The sequence below is a fragment of the Parasteatoda tepidariorum genome, chromosome 3, assembly GCF_043381705.1.
Source record: "Parasteatoda tepidariorum isolate YZ-2023 chromosome 3, CAS_Ptep_4.0, whole genome shotgun sequence".
NCBI classification, from domain to species: Eukaryota; Metazoa; Arthropoda; class Arachnida; order Araneae; family Theridiidae; genus Parasteatoda; species Parasteatoda tepidariorum.
The window spans coordinates 100485854-100505697 of NC_092206.1; the positions used below are offsets into that span (position 1 = coordinate 100485854).

Here is a 19844-nt window from a genome sequence, read left to right on the forward strand (position 1 = left end):
TATATATGATTAAATATTTCTTCTTCACATACTTTCTATTTAACCCAAAGGAAAGTCAGTTTATCATAACAAGAAACTTAAAATCAGGTATATAAGAAAATACTGAAAAGACTTTTCCAATTTTCCTGGTGCTTTGCATAATACTGGCAACATTTTTAAAGATCTAATTTTTTTCATTAAGGTTAAGGTTTCAAGAAAATTTCAAAATTCGAATATTAAGGGTCAACTATTACTGGTCCTTGACCAAGCAGTCTCAAAAACATGTGAAAACGTTTTTGTTCTTTCTCCCATTAATTTTAGTGGATATGGTATTTAATCTTCAGTTTTTGTTACAAAAATGGTCAAAACACTTGCATACAATAAGGATGGTCATCGTGGAATAACCTGCGTAATGAACACTCGTCGAAAAATGCATTTTGAGATGTTTAAGTCTGTAAGATGTTAAGTCTGTTTTGAGATGTTTAAGCCGATTTTTATTAACTGCAGGTGGTGAGGTTTTCCATGGATGGTGTTTTCTACACTAGGGAGCGCTGCAAGCTCTTGACTTCCTATAAGGTTACTGTTTTTGGTGTGCTTTGAAACCATTTGGCTCACTTCTTGATCTTAGAGACCCTCTTGAATAGTATTTCTTGTATACGTTTATTTTCTACCCGATTTATTATTTGTGTTTAAAAGAAGAATTGACATTTGAAGACTTCAAGACGCAGGAATTGTCATAAGCACTTCTTACCTTGTTAACACTACATCAACTTCGAACTTTAAACCTAAATGATGATTTGTAAAATGAACTTAATTTAACTGCTCAAACAATATACTATAACTAATGTATGATGGTGCAAGGCTTGCATCAAGAACAAACAGTAATAAACAAGTAAAATTAGGCCTAATCAGAACTGCAAAAAAAAAAAAAAANAAAAAAAAAAAAAAAAAAAAAAAAAAAAAAAAAAAAAAAAAACGAGTTCTTCCTAAATCTAGCAATGACATTACCTTTTTTTAGCAATACATCGCTAAATAACAAAAATAAATTTTCAATTCAAACTCGGCAGAATTACTTAATATCATTGATATCTTCAGAAATATATCAGATTTGAGCTCAACAATTACATAATTTATTTATTTTATTATAAACAAAACTGTCTGTTTGAAAATATCGCCTCACAGAATAAGCTGTCGAGAGTCTGTATACTTTCTTACCGGAAGTGGAGCAAGTCAAGAACTCGTGATATTTAAAACACCGTCTCTTGGTATAAAGGAAGGAAGAACTTACCTGCCGAAGTTTTCGCAAGTTTCCATTTATCCCCGTTGCCCGAATCAAACTCGCAATTGGGATCACCTGCACGAAAATCACACAAATAGAGAAGGTTTTTATCCTTCGGATAAATTGGAGGACTGCTTGACAATCCTAGTAAAAAAAATATATATATATACATATATTTTTAATAATTTAGTTTAATAAATTATTTCCAATTGAAAAACCTTTCTGCCTATCAGAAATTGCTTACAAACAGCTGATTACAAGAAGGATGGACAACATCGTAAAACCAGATATGCATAGCATGCACGAGTGCGGAATTTTAGAAAGAATGGAAAAATTTACCCCGACCCGCCCTTATTTAGGGCATACGGGTAAATGTTTATTAAAATAAAAAATACAGAAAACAGTACAAACATAAATTACATATCGAACATGGCAAACAGCCCTTGAACATGGCGGGCGCAGAGCAGCAAAAATCATGTAAGGTGATAAAACATTAAAACAGCAATATATTAAAAATGTCAGTTGAAAAAACAATTTAAAAGAGAAACATGCAAAATTTACAAAAGAACATAGTATAACATATTAAAACAGTACTATTAAAACTAATCAAATAGTACAGAAGTAATTACAATAAAATTGGAGCAAGTAGAAGTAGAAGAGTTTATAAAAGACGTAGTAAAAGTTACAAAACTATAAATATACTAAGAATAAGGTAAAACAGGGTAAGTTAATAACTAATTCTGTATTGTCAAAAAACTCACCAAATTTAAAGAAATATATGCTGGTGTATACAATAATCACTATAATTTTTTCAAAAGATTAAAAACTAAAAAAAAAAAGTAATGAATTTTGAACAAATAGTGTCGAAATTAGGTCCGGCGAAAGTGTTGAAATGAGTGATTGCGAAAAGTGTTCAAATGGAGATTTTGTGTCCGCAGAAAGTTTTTCCTTTTATCTGAGTATGACTTATTAATGTCCAAGCAGGGCATCTGTAAGCAATTACTTTGGAGTTATGTTAACAATATTTGCCTATTTTTTAAATCTTAAGTGTTAATCACATTCGAAGTTATCAATTGAATTGAAACGCCAATTCCCTAAAAAAAGTTTTTATTTATTTATTTTTTTTACACCACCGCAAAGTGTTGCATTAATGTCGGTTTAAAATGTGTTAAGTTGCCTACATTTTTTTGTTATTTCCACAAAAAATTATTTATATCCTATTATATACAGTGCTCAAAATAAAAAACTGATCATCCTGAATAACTTTTGATCGGATCTTCATCTTCTACGACTCAATCTTAATAGTTTGAAGGATATGGTAATTAATTAGTGCAGAAGATATTTTAAGTTAGGCAATCAAGCACAAAAACGTACTTTCTTTGAATAAACATACCTTTCTTTCTCCGGATTCAAACCCCCGAGGCTTGGGGATAGCCGCAATCTGGGAAATAGGGTCCGAATAGTTTAGTCAGGAGAGCAGTCAAAAGTATGTTAATTTTATTGTTTACGTATTACACCATATCTGGCAGATTAGTTAAGCGAATCGAAATTTTTTTACTCCACACAATTACAAAATTCATTTAGCCAAAAATTACTCTGTGTAAAAAAATAACTTGTAGTGAGTATTTACTATTTTTTTTATTATTATTTTATTTCATAATGGGAAAAATTTTGAATAATAAGATATGCAATTATTTGCATCGTTAAAATAGAATGTAATTTTACATAGGAAAATACAAAATGTGAGCGAAATAGGTTGAATAGTTCCTGCGAAATTAAATTTCAAAAATGTCTAATACTATTTCTCTACTGCCAGTTCTAAATTTTGTTGTACTGTTTTTGAATATCACTAAAGAAAGATCGACCCAAAATAGTCAATTAGTATTAAGTTCGAAAATAAAAATCAAAGCTATAATTTACGGGTTCCCTTTTTACAAAATGGAATATTCGATGATTACTTAAATATAAAATAAGAATAAATAAATAAAGACTCACGGCAAAGCCCGGGATACGTTTTTCCTTGGCAAGTTTTATCACAGCATGAATTTTTTGGACATCCTGTACAACGCCTTCCTTCCTTATATAAAGGGTTTTTTATCATGTTTCCCCTAAAAATAGATAAAATATTTAGAAATTTCTATAAACTTTAGAGGTTGTACGCTTTCATTGGTTTGAAATTAATAAACTGACTATTTCTTTGCTGTTGAAAATTGAAAACTTTTTTTAACAATTGTTCCCAAAACTCCTTAAAGTGGACGGACGAGACTGTAGACTAGGAGTTTAAGTCGAGGGCCAAAAAAATGTGCTCGATTCAGATTATTGTTAGTTAAAGGTTTTCAGATCCTATTAAAGAAAAAAAAAGATGTTTGGTGTTGCGGAAATTACTCAGACAAATATTTATGATTATGTGGAAAAAATAATACTCAAATGAATATTATGAAAATTATTTACATTTTAACTTACCAAAACCTTAACTTATCACATTTGATAGTTTTTGAGCTAATGAATGATTTGTTGAATTATTGATTTCATAGAATTATTATATTAATAAATAAATTTATAATAAGTTGTCTTTTAAGTCACAAGTTCCAAAATCCAATTTATTTAGCTAAGCTGATATTTTAATTAAATAAATGTGCAAATAAATATGATGTCTCATTGAGTGAATCATGAATATTTACTGAACAATTTATTTTTTTTGTCATAAAACGTTTATCTAAGTGCGAGTTTGCTTGTGAGATATTGATATGTAGTTTTTTTCTCCTTGTAATAGTTTTTTGTTCGATTACAATATTTTGCACAAATAAATTTTTTCAATTTTTTTAGTTGGGAGCAGTTTAAACAAGTGAACAAGTCGGAGTCACCCCGAAAAATCCGGAGTCGAACACCGACTAAAGTTCCGCAGACAGATTACGCATTTGTTTCATTCATTCCTTAACAGTAGGAATTCTACAAGAGTTTTAGAGAAGGAAAACATTACACTTTACTTACTAATTTACGTGCTGAAACTAACCTAATTACTTTACCATCTTTTTTATTTAACTTACATAACTGAAACTAATTTATAAAGGAGAGTCCGAAAATGAGTTCCCCCCTTACGACTGTAGACATAGTATTCCAGGCCAAAAATATAATGATACATTAAAGAGCTACTTCCACATAATTAAGAAGATCCTTGAGACAAAGACCCTCCAATAAAAAATCAGGGCTCTGCCATAACGGTTTGTGTGTCTTTAGCATTGCTTAAAAATCACTTTCATCTGAGATTCTGCCCGGTATAGCCCGGTTGGCAGGACATAAGACTCACGTTTCTGAGAACGGGAGTTCGAGTCCAGCCGGCCGAAGACTCCCAGTGTAGTAAATGGTGACTAATGCACGTTAAATCTGACGGGTCACAAAGTCCTCCATGTCTAAATCCCCCCAAAAAGGACAACAATAAAACTCGGTACAAGATGTACAGGTACCTGCTCTATCATGATCGAATGACATACAAACTTTGTTTGATTTCCTGGGAGGGGGGAACTTATTTTCTTACTCTTTACTTTGATTATTATACTTACCTCGGTCCGTAGTCGCAGACATAAAACTGTTTAATGCCACCGTCATCTTCTTTGTAAGCAACATAACCGCATCCAACCTTATAGGTTTCCGCCCACGTTAACTGCAGTGAATAAAATTGGCTTTTAAGAATACTTTATAATTATTAATGATAGTAAAAATGTTACAATGATTGGAAAAAATATGTACAGAGTGCAGTGCACAAGTCTGTCGTTTCACTTATTAAAATGAACTTTATGTTATGTGCAAAACCATAACAGTGAATTAGCGCACGTTCGTTCTAGTATGCTTCTGCACATTGATGACGTGCGATTGCTGATGCAAACGTATGGCAATTTGCTTCAAGTATGACATTTGTTCCCGCTCGCTCCCTCAATGTCCGGTCCATCATCTAAGTACCAAATAAGTGCTCAAGTACACATATTTAAAAATACTACTTTTTTATATTTGCATCACTCAGAAATCGAAGCAGGACATTTCGGTACTTTCCTTGCTTTTTCTCTTTTAGATATTAAAATTTAAAACATTTTACCCACTATGCAACAAATTCCAGTGTAATTGTAATTTCATAAATTTTTGACTGCTAACATTTTGTCTCTTTTCAACGTAGGAACTATTTGAAACCAGATTTCACCTCGTGGAGGTGTTCAATACAACAATCCTTATTTATTTATTTATTTACTTACTTAATCCATTAATAATACATTATAATATAATTACATAAATAATGGCAATTTATTTTTGGACTTTCCATGTTCGGGGATGGAGATGTTGTTCTCAAACAGTTAAGTAATTCATAGAACGGGAAAAAGGAGTTAAAAACAAAACTCAATTTTCTCCTTTCCATACTTTTAAAAACTTACTAACCATTAGATATCCCTTGTTTTCTATCACTTGAAATAATAAATAAATAATTGAATAAACTAAAAGAAAATTATATTTAGAGGCCATTGAAACATAATGAGTGTAATAAAAGAAATAAGATCGAATGTCTGTATCTAAAATGGATGAATCGACTGAAATAGCATCGAAACAGCAACTGGATTGGAACTTCATGGACCGCTCAGAAACTATTTGACCTATTTCGTTCTATTTTCTCATTTAAAATGACATAGTTTAACGGTATGTCAAAATATACACACATATTTTTGAGGATTATTAAATTAACCCATACAAAATAATAAATAATTATAAAAATTAGTTTTAGATTAAAATGATTTTTAAATGAACGAATTTTAAAACTGTGTGGAAAATAATTCTCTTAAATAGTTCCAGAGATGAGAAAAAATAAACATCAAGAGATTTTAACTTTTCACCGCTCTGCTAAGTTAATTATTATCAACATATTTTCCATTTTGCAGGTATCCGTATACTTAGAGGTTCAAAAATTAAGAAAGGTATATTTATTCAGAAAAAAAGAATAGATTTCTTAACATCTTTCTTAATTCTTTCTGGAGAAATACCTTCTCCAGAAAGTTATTTGCAAATTAAAGGTTATCCCCTAGAACTTTTATGATTGAAGTCTGACTGTAGGATCAAAAGAAATTAAGACTTTCCATTTTTTATTTAACCCTCTTTTCTATCGTTTTCGTCGTTTGAAAGTTAGAAAAAAAATTATCATCTCTGATATCAACGTAATTAAAAATATTTTGGGAGTTATTCATTGTGTTGCATTCAGCTCTGAAAAAAACTACTAGAAATGAAACTATTTAATAATAATACTTTTATTTGATCTTTTGAATAAAATAAAAAAAATAACAGTTTACCTGAGTGAAATGAGTTGTAACTGCACCCGTGTAATTTAATGCCGGTACAAATCTTTTGTGAAAATCAGCTACTTCACTGTACCAATCTCCAACTACATCGTACCATTCTGTCTTCCTTATTTCACACTTGCCTTGGCAATAGTATTTGCTGTACGCCATGTTCTGCCCAACACCGAAGCCTCCTAATTAAGGAACAGATTATTTTTGGGGGGTACGCAGATAACATCGGCGATCTTGTTAAAAGAAAATGCGTACAATTTAATCTGGTTAAACAATGCGAACGATATTATCCAGGCATGAAACAGAATAACTGTTCAATAGTTCAATGAAGTAAAATAACCGTTCAAAAGTTTGATATCTCTGCACGATTGTGCATATAATACTTATTGGTGCTGTAAGGTACGAATGAGTGGTCACAGAATCAAGCAAAAATAATTACATTTTAATATAATCGGGGTATGTCCCTCTCTTACAACGTGATTTTAGTCTAGAATTTCTAATTACCTACTATGGGCAATTTAGAATGCAGTATCGCCGTAACTTACCTATGGGCGATAATTCATTCCACTCCTTCAGCAGTGCTGTTCTCCGATCTTACCCAAGCAGCAAAGTAACTCAGGCCCTCATTGGACCAATATCCACGAATCTGGGCTCATTAAGGGTTCAAAGGGCCTTTATTTTCTGATATTGGACCTAGTATATAGAATTATCCGATTCACCCGATATTTTACAACCAATATCGGCCTTATATGGAATCGTCAGATTCACCTGATATTTTATATACATTATTCAGCTAATCTAGGTCTTATATTGGCCCTGTGTAGGACCAATATCTAGACATTCCAATATCGGTTCATATAGAGGGCCCATATTGAGCCATCTCCATCAGTCTAAAGAGACCTGAATAGTTTCATTTTCCAGAAAATAGACAGTTAGCGGAGCTTCCTGTGTCCCCGTCCGTAAGAAAGATATCAGGGCAAACTACTTTTCTGTAAAGCGATCTTATACATCGAAATAGAAAAAGTGCTTCTCTCAAAAATATTTATAAATCAGACTATTCAAATCTCCTCTGGCATAATACAGAGTTACCCTCTTGAAAAGAGCACTCTTCATTTGGTTCCATAACTGGACCAAGAAAACTACAACCTGAATCCAATACAAGTAACTGTATGTCCAAATACTGGTGTGCAAAAATTAAGGACGAAATGGAAAAACTAGCTTAACAACAAAACACGCAGTTACAACGCAGGGAAAGATTATTCACGGTAAGGTAAAGTAGATATATGCACCGTGACGTACCCGGGGGAGTGTTAAGTACGAGCTGGCTGTGGGAGCTTAGTATTTCCGTGAATGGTATTGCACGGTATACGTCAGTTTAAACGAAGTGAATTTGTTATATGGCTAACAGACAACACGGATGGCGATATCTGGATAAGTTTACGCTAGGGCGATTCATTGGGAAGTTGGAAGAAGGTCGAAGTGAAGTATGACCAGTGTGGCTGCAGAGTTCGGAATTGCCCACTGTATCATTTCACGAGCATGGAAAACATCTCATAGGACAGAAGCAGTTGCCCAGAGGTTTGAGGTCGTCCTCACATAACCACGGCAGCGGACGATCGGTATATAGTCCTACAGGCTAGGAGAAACGGACGGCCGACTACAGGAGAAATCGCTAGGCACACATAGCGAAGTACTGAACGCCCGATATCGCGTTTCGCCGTGGCCAGGAGACTGAACAAGGGTGGTCTATTTGCACAACGGCCAGAGCGGTGTGTTCCATTATGTGGTGCCGGAAACACAAGAACTGTCGAGTACTCTTTACGGATGAGAGCAGATTTCGTCTGACCAGTGATTCTGGACACATACACGTCTGGAGAAAGCGAGGAACAATGCAATAAACCCTCCAACATCCTCAAAAGAGATCGATTTGCAGGAGTTTTTGCATGAGGCGGTATCATGCTTGATACCCGTATTGATCTACACATCGTCCAAGGTAGTTCAGTCGCTGGTGCCCGCTATTGTACCGAGGTTTTTCTTCCTCATTAAAAATTGGCTGGTCCATTCATAGCGTTAAAGAATACCTCAGACCTTTGAGATGCTACAAATGCAACACGTATGGGCATATGGCAAAAGACTGTCTAAACCATGAAAGCTAGCTGTGCAAACTGCGGTGAGGAGGGGCACAAAATGAATGAGTGCAAGAAGGAAAGTAAGTGCATTAATTGCGATTCTGCAAACAAAAAATATGGCTCCAAATTTAACACCTATCATCCTGCAAATATAAGATCGTGCCCCTCAAACCAAAGAGCAATAACGGTATTAAAATCAAGAATTTCATACTAAACCCAATTTTTGTGAGCCGACTTTGGCGTCCTTCACCCCTCCCTGGGGGCTTTCAAATTTGTAACACATTCTTTTGTTTTATTTCTAAGGCCGCCAAGTTGGATGTCATTTCTTTGATTGTATTTTAAGTAAAGTCCTGAGTGGTTTTTAGAATCTTCCAGTCGGAGGATGCCTTGAGGGGTCGTGGAGCGGTGGCTGGCTCTCTCGGTGCCACACTCTACTTGAGTAGTCTGCAGCTGAGATTGGCACCGCCGCACCGACTTGGGGTTCGTCCCCCTTCGGCATCCTTTATCCGTCGACGACGTAGTGTTGCTATTACGTGTGTGACTCAGGGCCATGGACCCTCGAGTGTCCATGCACCGCCGGCTCCGCCGTCTGATAGAGTATCTTCGCAGTGATAGGCCATCAAGTATACTCCGGATGCCCCAAATCGGGGCGGGACGGATTAAGCCTAGCTTCTTCATGTACGTCTTTTTAAAGGTACTGTGGGTTCTGAGTTCATCTTCATGGACGGTAATACTACACCTCATCGTACAGTGGCTGTCACAGAACTGTCGGAGAGTAAAGATATTGCTCACATGGAATGGCCGATGAGGTTCCTGAATTGTAATCCGATTGAACATTCGTGGGACACACTAGGGACACGCTTGACAGAACGTCCCCATCCGCCAGCAACAATTCGGCAGCTACGATTAGCACTAAAACAAGAATGGGCAGCAATTCTTCAAGAGCTTCTTAACAACCTGGGCAGACGATGTCAATCTTGAAATACAAACAGAGATGATTATATCCCATACTAAAGGCTGGAATTTCCTCGTCAATCCTGTGTAACAATGACGTTTTGGTCATTTGTACAATTGTGTTTTAAGCCTATTTTTCAAATAAAGTTCCTTATTGTTCCCGTGGATTACATTTGTTTAGTTTCTCATATCATATTCTTGAGGAATATTCTCATATCATATTCCTATGGTATGATTTTTATCGATTTTCAACACTACTGTTCAAACTTCGAAAAACCACTTAATTTTTGCACACCAGTGTATTTGCAAGAAACCAACTCACTCCCCGCTTCATCTACGCCGGTAAAAATTAAACTTAGTGAAATGGAGGAAAATAGGTACCTCGCCGAAATAGAACCACTTCTGATTATAGCCGAAATTCCCGCCATATTTATGTTTGACTTACGATGTTGCATAGCAGTTTCTAGAGGACATTAGCATCAATATTATGTCAGGTTTCAATGATAGCAATTCTGCCTCAGACTAAAACTGCTTCTTTTTAGCAAATACTGAGGTACAACCTCACATTGTTTGAGGGATTGATAACTCAATTTAGAGATCCCAAAATGTTTTAGTGTACTAAATAAATTAAGTTTTCTATTCCATTGGTATAATATTTAAACCTAATAATTTTTCTCAATTTCCATTGCAAATTCATTTTAAGAAAAAGTTTGATTTCGCATTTAATTTTTGATTACTATTCACTCGTTACACGTTTTTCACCAAAAATATTATTTTGCGAAAAGTTAACACATTCGTATTCATTATTGATCATGTGTGACTGGTCATAGTTTTACAGCAAAAATAACTTATATACTGTTTAATAATTCTAAAACAGTTGGTAAATGTAAAGACCATTTCAAATATGTTTATTAAAAATGTTGCGTTAGGGTATTACTTTATGGATGGTTGAGCGTGTAAAGCTAAGCGAAGATGGTGATAGGGGTAAAAATTCGTCGTGAGACTTCCGACTGATTTTTACACCCAAACTTGAACAACATCCATTAGCATTATACTTTCCAATATAACGCCTTCTTTCAGTCTAACTTTCAACGAAACAAATGAATTCTTCGCAAGCATGCTATGATATTACCCAAAAAATAAAAAACGTGCTATTTTACACAAATATTTTAATTTATAACCGTCGTTGAACAGCCGACCCAATTGTATGGATTTACGACTGCTAATGTTCAACTCCGTAGCCTTGTCATTTTGAACCCAATCCAGATGACAAGAAAACTCCTGGATGAGGTAAAGGGAGAAATTTGCCTTCGTGGAGGATTTTTTGATGGAACTAACCCGCATGTGCGTTACATGATGAGGAAGACCACGAAAACCTTCCACGGTTAGCCTGACGGCAAGGGAACTCTAACCCATGATCCGTCTACCACTGAGGGTATTTCACGTCAGCGCTGTAGTCGGTGTAAGCCGGAATTCGTATCGACTTGGATACAAACCCGGTTCGCCTCATTGGAAGGCGAACGCTCTATTCCCTGAGTCATCGCGGCTCTTTCACAAATATGGGATAACACTCAAAACATGACACTTTATCTATGCTGTGATATTAATTTTGTTAAAATTGTCTTACGCTCACGACCCGTTAGAACTCTCATATGAATGGTAAAATTGAGCGTAAACAATAATAAAATTTCTTGGAAGCCTGTTCACACATCGCCTCGTAAGCACAGCATAAGCGGAGGGATACACCGGTTTTCGGAAGCTTGTAATCATTTACATTTAGTCAATCATCCATTCTAGAGGCACTTTCATTTTGCATAATACAATCAAAATCTAAAAAAACAATATAAAGAATTAATGAAAATTACTGATAAATACCGTTTAAAAAAGGGACAATAAAGAAATAACAACTAAAGATATAAGAAAATCATACTTCTTGGACAATATAAAGGCGTCGACAACAATGAAAAATTATACTATATTTAATTATATTATATGTTCATTATATATTTAATTCTAACTTACTAACTGATCGACAAGCAGCACAGTCATGATTATAGTTGCATTGCTCCGCCCACTTTTGCGCAATTTGAGCAAGTTCATTGTCCCATGCCTGCAAATGTGAGAAACATTAGGTGAATTTCAGTGAGAGTTTTTTAAACAATGAAAAAGTATAATGAGATTTTGTGTATTACAAGAACTTTTATTCAATGTATACAACGTAGTTTAACAAAATGTAAATGTAAATAAATGGTGTAGATCTCCATAAATACCAAATAATCACTAAAAAGTCCGAAAATAAAATAGGATCCTTTGATATCTTATGAGTAAAATGTTTCGATTCATCACAATTGTAATGTAATAAGTTTAAAAATTTATTTTTTCACGCAAGTTTGCTAACTAATTTTATAATTGCATACAAAATGTTGCAGATTCGCACAAATTATAAAAATAATTTGTGCCTAAAAACATAAAAAATAAAGGTAACTTCAAATTTTCAAAAGACTTGAAAACACATGTCTATATTTGTCAAAAACCATTTTTTCCAGAATGTTAAAAAGCATCGCTGCGACTGCCCGTCGTAAGCCAGGAAGAGATCACGAAGTTCAAGGCTTATTTTATTTTTATTTTTTTTAAAATCAAAATCATGATTTCATCATTTAGTCACCGACATTGAACAGCCGACCCAATTTTGAGTTTACGACTACCCATTTTATTTCCGTAACCCAATTTTGAATCCAGTCCAGAAGACAAGGGAACTTCTGGATCAAGTATTGGGAGAAATTTGCCTTCGTGGAGGACTTTTTCATGGAACTAACCCGCATTTGCGTCACACGGAGAGGAAAACCACAAAAGCCTCCACTGGTAAGGCTGGCGGCAAAGGGACTCAAACCCATGATCTGTCTACCACTGAGGATATTTTACGTCAGGACTGTGGTCGGTGCAAACCAGATGCGGAATTCGTATCTACCAGCCAGTGCTGGAATTCGAACCCGGTCAATTCATTGGAAGCTCTATCCCCTGAGCCATCACAACTCTGAATCAAGTATTTGGAAAAAATTGCCTTTCATGAAAGACTTTTTGATGGAACTATCCCGCATTTGCGTAACTGAGTGCCGAAAATCTCCAACGGTTAGCCTAACGGTAAAGGGAATCTAACCCATGATCCATCCACTGAGGATGTTTTACTTCAGCACTGTGATTGGTGCGAGCAGAGTGCGTATTGACCAGTCATCGCTGAGCAATTACTTCTGTTTGATCGTCAGATCGATCTGGAGCTTCGAAACGCCTCTCAGAGTATCTTCTTTCAGAATATTAATATTTTCGAAATAATAGTAAAGAGTATTTCTAGTCTTTAAATTAAAATAGTCAAAGAAATTTGAATTCTGAAGGGGAAAAAATTGGTGAACTGTAGTGATTGCTGGACCAATAGACGTAACAAAAAAATCATTAATAAAGATTTAAAAAAAAAAAAAAAAAAAAAAAAAAAAAAAAAAAAAAAACGTGTCTGAGATGGAAAAAAAAAGAAATTTTTCACATGAAAGTTTTAAACTCCCTCAGAAATATTATAGTGCCGCTTTGTTTAAAAAAAAAATCCTGAAGACACAGTTTAGGAATTTTAAATTTCCTGTAGCAACAACCAAACCTTGATAAAGAAGCATTGGGATGTTATCAATGCAAATTTATATTACCAATTCAAGCATATTAGAGGCTTCCTTAAGTCCGCCAGCTCTTGTTTCACTTCCGGTAGCTATCTTACTTCGGTAATCATTGTGGGCTTTCAGTATCTCGGCTATCTCAGCTTTTTGGTCTTGCAGTCCCCTGGTGACGAAAGAACACTGAGTATTCGGAGGTTTGCAGAAACTGTGCTCTTGGCTCAGTCTTCTGTACTTATCTGGACAATTCTCTTTGGCGAGAGACTGCAGTACCGATGCCACAATAACTAAGACTCTGATCATCTGAAATATTTGAGATCAGAAAATAAAAATTTTAAAGATAATGAGTGAAAAATTTTGAGCGTTGACTACAATAAAGGTAGGTAGGTGTTTTATTTACGTCGCACTAGACCTGCACAATGGGCTATAGGCGACGGCTGGGAAACATCCTTGAGGATGATTCAAAGATATTTCATCACAATTTTGATCCGATGCAGAGAGAATCCCTGCTTTGGTAGCCCGATGACCTGCAAGCGAAGTCGAGCACTTTACGGTAGAACAGTTTAACGAAGACCGATACCGCGCACCCTCGATCTCTACGCAGGCTGATCAAAGTGGTCTCCCACCCGCTTACTGACTGCAACCAGTGATGCTTGACTTCGGTATTCTACCGGGAACTGTGTCTTTACGATCAGTCCACTTCGGGACGCTACAATAAGGAGTCCGCTTAATGAGCACACATTCAAACTGTTCTAAAGCAATTCTTTCTTTGTATCAAAATATATTATCAGATATTGTATTGTAACTTTTGTGTATAACTTTGTGTTTTGTGTGTAACTTTTGTATTGTATTGTATTTAAATTTAGGAAAGAAAAAAATACATGTCACAGTAAAAGATAAAAATGAAAAGGAGTTTTACTCTTCTGATCAATATGTAACCTAATATCACGTAACAGTACAATTTGGAAGAAAAAAATTTCTCTCGTTAGTTTTTAGTATTTTAAAAAATGTCGATATGAATGCTAGGATTATCTTATGATATAGATCTGGCAACGTCAAACCTCTCATTCGTATTTTTAATATATTTATTCTTCATTTTTAATTACTTTTGACATGAACTTATAAAAAGAAGATCTCGAGGGAGATACATTTTTCTACACCAGTGGATAAATATTCATTGTTTAAGACAAAACGTTTGAAAAAAATCACGAAACAGCAATTAAAATTTAAATAATTTTCGAATAATTTGGAATTTCGAAAAAAAAAACTCTCGTTGAGTTTATTAATGAAAATGACCTTTTCAGAATGCAGAATTTCAACTCTGATGTTGCTTTTCAGTGGTCTGTAGATCAGCCCGCATCTTTTATTTTTATTACAAGTTTAATAGTAAATAATTTTCAAAATAATCAAATTTAAAATTTAAACTAATGATCAAATTTAACATTTTTTATTCCAACGTACACCTCGTATATTTTTCTGCACACTTTCATACTCTCAAGTTTCTAAGTCTCATAGTTTTTGCGCAACTAAACAAAATGCACCGTAAAGAAAATAAGTGCGAAAAAAGGGAGAAATAAATCATCTTAGATTATAGATTTTTCAAATGAATACAAAAAATGCACTTGAAACTGCAATAACCTTCAAATAAGTTGAAATTTCGAAAAAAAGCTCAAAAAATAAAATTTCTTTTTCAGCATTTCAGATGNCTAAATGTTATTTTTGGTACCTTAATATAATAGTTTAACCATATACCTTTAAACACCACCATTTAATAAGATGTTAGGGAAAACGAAAAGTAATGTTGTTTCGGTGCATTTGATATTTGTTATCAAGACTTTATTTTTAATCAATAATGTATTTACCCTTGTTAGCCACAACCTTTCAATGCCGGATCAAAATTGAATCGAAAAAAAATGAATTGGTTTTTAAGATTAACGAATATTTAATGTGCCGAAACGATATTACTTTCCGGTCCCCCTCATATTAATTCCGCAATTACGTTTTTCGCGACTTACAGAGCAAACAGCAGTTATTACAGTTCTTAATTCTCTAACTAATTATAGAATGAACACTCAAAACAGTGGCATTTACGATTTTTTAATGCAAAGTCACTATAAAATCTTTTCTTTAAATAAAGGGCTCTTTAAATTTGATTAAAAATAAGTTTTAAAATCAACTTTAAAATGAACACATAACATAAAAGCTCTCCATTTTTAAGTCAAGGTTTATCAACACTTACCATTTAGTTCATACAAAAGACGAATTGTAGAACGAATCGATACATTTTATATTAATATCGGAACATTTTTGGCCTTTGCAAAGACATTCAGATGTCAAAGATGGTAACGAGATAATAAATTGAAAATCTTGCGCGCATTAAAGATGACATGTGTTTCCACAAGAGATGTGTATGCCGAAAAGGTAGGATTAACATTAGAATGTCACATTTGTTCTACGCCTTTTGTGTTCGAAAAGAAACACTTGTAAACGAGACTATGATAATACCGCCTGTGATATATAATATAACAGCCCGAAATATAAACGCTAACAGTAGAGAAAAATAAACAATAGAATATTAACATCTTGCCTTTTCATTAAACTGTATCAAAATTTTGATAAAGTAGTTAGAAAACTGTATCTTCCATAAATAACATTTTTTCCAGAATACTCTCTTAAAAGTTGTGACCACTACTTACTTTTCGAAGAGCCTATGGGGATTTTAACGAGAATGATGCGGCGCGTCCTGAGTTTGCATTTTTAAAATGTATCTATCGCCAAAAACAAAAATGAAGCTTCTACATTAAACTTTGACTTTTAATAAAAATTAAATGGTGTTTTATTAAATTAATCGAGTTTTGAAAATGAATCGTGTATTAACACCGTGTACCTAAAATTATAAACCTAAATAGAATTATAGAGAGTAGAGCAATAGAAAAGAGAAAGAAGAAAATAAAACGGAAGAATTTGTATTAAGTTTATAATGATTAGGATCTATGCTTCTCGCTTTTACTCTCTCTCTCTCTGTCTCGAGGGTTGTTGTTGTTACTTTACGTCGCACTAGAGCTGCACTATGGGTTATTGGCGACGGTCTGGGAAACATCCCGGAGGATGATCCGAAGACATGCCATCACCCCAGACCTTATGATGTATCTAAAATGCCTAACCCAGAAAGGAGAAATTATATTTCTTCCTTACAGCGCACGAGGAAGATTTTATTGCATATCAACCCCTGAAGCTCATACAATAAATCATGTGTATCTTTTATCCAATTTGCTACGTGTCACTACTTTACCAGCTCTTGTTCGTATCATTGTTGGTCCAAAAGCAAGCGTTGCGTTGCCCTTGACAAATATTCTACAACTTGATGAAATTCGACGTGAGACAATAATTCTTGGTTGTACTATGATTGATAATGAACCAACTCTTCTTGAAATAAATGCTAGCTCAGAGTTTTCTTTTATTAGAGTGAAAAACGAAGCAGCCGTTCAGATGTCAGAGGCATATCAGCGTATGTGTCATATGTGTGTAACAGAAGGAGACAAATGGCGACAGCAAATACGAGTGGCTCATTATGTAGTACCTAAAAAAGAACCATTTAAAATGATTTCAAAACTTCCATTTATGCCTCCTGGTTTTATTCCATATGGTTCAAATAGACTCCGCTCAAACAAAGAACAAAAACAAATTCTCCCAGAATGTGACTTTATTGACTTTTGTCGGCAATCCGGCCGGGAGAGTATATTTCCTAAAAGATTCTGGATGTTTCGACGATCAAGAAGATATGAACCATCAAAAAGGAGCGAAAGAAGTCATCGAACCAATTTTGATGTCATCAGAGGATATTATACAAAAGGCAAAAGTGGACGTAGTATGATTTTGAATTTGCCCTATCGAAGTTCTTTAAGAATTATTAAAGATACAAAGAAGGATTCGTTAAGACGAACAAGCTCAGATGATGGATATGCTACTTCATTTATGGAAGACGAATCAATATATAATTCAATTTATTAAGCAACATATTATTTATTGAATATATACAACATATTCAATTTATTACGCAACATGTTATTTGGTGCAATTTTAAAATCCTTTTTCACAAATTTATGTCATGTTTGACATTTCCCTTCTAAGCTTTCATTAAGTTCTCGTATTATTACGGCTCACTTGATGTATAAATGCCACAGCCAGTAGACTGCACAAAAGCCATTGGTTTTTGCTGTTTAGTACTACTGTGCTCCGTCTACAAGCACACTTTTCATTTTGAAAATGTACTTTCTGCATTTATTCATTACATTTTCATATTTGTATATTTTTTGAATAAAATATATTTCAATTTCGTTTCATTTTTGAAAAATCATTTTTGATAAACCAGTGAGCTTCTTACATTTACCTATTAACAGTCAGCGTTCCCATGAAATGTTTTCTAGAAATAAAATACTAGTCATATAGTAGTAATACTAGTAAAACTAGTAAAATACTATATTATTCTTGAAATTTTTCAGATGGAATTTTTTCTAGAAATAAAATACTAGTCATATACTTCTAACACTAGTAAAACTAGTAAAATACTATATAATATTAATAAAATACTACATCATTCTTCAAATTTTTCTAAGAGAAATAAGACATTTATTTCGTGTCATAATATATAAGTAAAATAAATATTTATATTTTGGTCTGAAATTATGTTATTGTGATATCTTGAAACTCATAAAATATAGCCAACACTAAAAAATACCAAATCTAATAATAAACCCCTAGTACTTTTTCCGTAAAAGTACTTTAATGACAACAAACTGGAAAGAGGTTAAAGTTAAATTTTAATGGTACAGTTGTGTAAATGAAAAAAAACAACTTAAATTATACTTATCTCACCTTTATTACTATGTGAAAACTCCACATAGAATTATATAAAATTGTTTGTCGGCTATTACAGGCTAATAAACCAATGCTAAACACTTAACTATTTCCAATTTTGATTAAACTAAGCACATATATACCTGGACTTAGCAAATTTTCTATCCAAACAATTAAAAATTGCGAAAACTAAGGGAGTTTACTAAAGTAACATTTTATTTTTATTGCATTTTTTTTACCGGTCTTAAACAGCAGACTCAATGGTGAGTTTATAACTATCAATATTCAACTCCATAGCCTTGTAATTTTGAATTCTACCCAGAGGATAGGGAAACTCCTGGATCAAAGATTGGGACAAATTAACCTTCATGGGGGCTCGCCTTCCAATCAGGTGAACCGGGTTTGAATCCCCAGCGATGGCTAGTCAAAACTAATCCACACCCGGCTTGCACCGACCACAGTGGTGACGTGAAATATCCTCAGTGGTAGGCGGATCATGGATCAGAGTCCCTTTGCCGTCAGGCTAACCGTGGGAGGTTCTTGTGGTCTTCCTCTCCATGTAACGCAAATGTGGGCTAGTTCCATTAAAAAGTCAAATTTTCCCCAATACTTGATCCAGGAGTTCCCTTGTCTTCTAGATTGGGTTCAAAATTACAAGGCTACGGAGATAAACATTAGTAGTCGGAAACCCAAAAAATTGGGTCGGTTGTTCAACGACGGTTATGATATAAAAATACATTTATCGCCTCACTCTCAGGGAGTATTCTGAAAATTTAAACTCACCGGCGCAGGAGTTTCTGCAGAAGGAACCCAGGATGCGACACCCGAGCCTAGTGGTCCGGCTGGGTCACCGCCCATGGCGTTTTTTAAACCAAAATTTCCTTTTGCAAATACTTGATAACAAGCCCAGTAAAAACATCAAGAATATCTCTTACAGTAAAAGTGCTCTCAAAGTACTATTTCCAATAAACTTCAGCCACGATACAGTGCTCAGAATAATACTTAGATGAACAAAAACAGTAAAAATACAGTGAGAAACCCATATGAAAACAATTAGTAAAATTTTATTTTAAATATATTTCAGCTAAATTACTAGACCCCAACACAATGATTGTTTTGTAATGGCTTCTGTAATTTATACCCCCACACAATTTTTTTCTCCAGAAGGCATAGAATTAACTTTAGAAATATATTTCAGAAACTAAATATTTTTTTGAAGAAAAAATGTATTTAGAGTAATTGTAAAACTTAAATCAAAGTTCTCAAACAGAAATCTTTTATTCATTTGTAAAGATTTACCTATACAGAATGCCTTACTTAATTTTTATTTTGTTAATAGTTTTGATTGTTGTTGTTAATTTACGTCGTACTAGAGCTGCACAATGGGCTATTGGCGACGGTCTGGGAAACATCCCGGAGGATGATCCGAAGACATGCCATCACAATTTTGATCCTCTGCGGAGTGGATGGCACCCCCGCTTCGATAGCCCGACGACCTACGCGCGAAGTCGAGCACTTTACGGTAGCACAGTTTGACGAGGACCAATACCGCACACCCTCGGTCCTCACGCAGACTGATCCAAGTGGTCACTGACCCGCACACTGACCACAGCCAGTGATGCTTGACTTCGGTGATCTGCTGGGAACCGTGTCTTAACGATCAGTCCAC

At 34.4% G+C, this 19844-nt stretch overlaps 1 protein-coding gene across 3 annotated transcripts in view; it reads right to left on the reverse strand.

Annotated features, from left to right (window-relative positions):
• The window catches only part of LOC107442952 (CRISP/Allergen/PR-1), a 21156-nt gene extending 5105 nt beyond the window's left edge, over positions 1-16051 (reverse strand). Inside the window, exons 1-7 of one of the 3 annotated variants that reach the window (XM_071179049.1) lie at positions 16015-16051; positions 13355-13621; positions 11688-11775; positions 6583-6764; positions 4819-4919; positions 3254-3366; positions 1268-1402 (exon numbers count right to left, since the gene is read on the reverse strand). In XM_071179049.1, coding sequence (XP_071035150.1) covers positions 1268-1402; positions 3254-3366; positions 4819-4919; positions 6583-6764; positions 11688-11775; positions 13355-13621 — 886 coding nt within the window. In that variant the 5' untranslated portion in view covers positions 16015-16051. Of the gene's footprint in view, positions 1-1267; positions 1403-3253; positions 3367-4818; positions 4920-6582; positions 6765-11687; positions 11776-13354; positions 13622-15526; positions 15749-16014 lie in introns of those variants that run through there. The other 2 variants (XM_043050711.2, XM_071179048.1) reach the window with 2 other exon arrangements.
• Positions 16052-19844: the final 3793 nt, after the last annotated feature.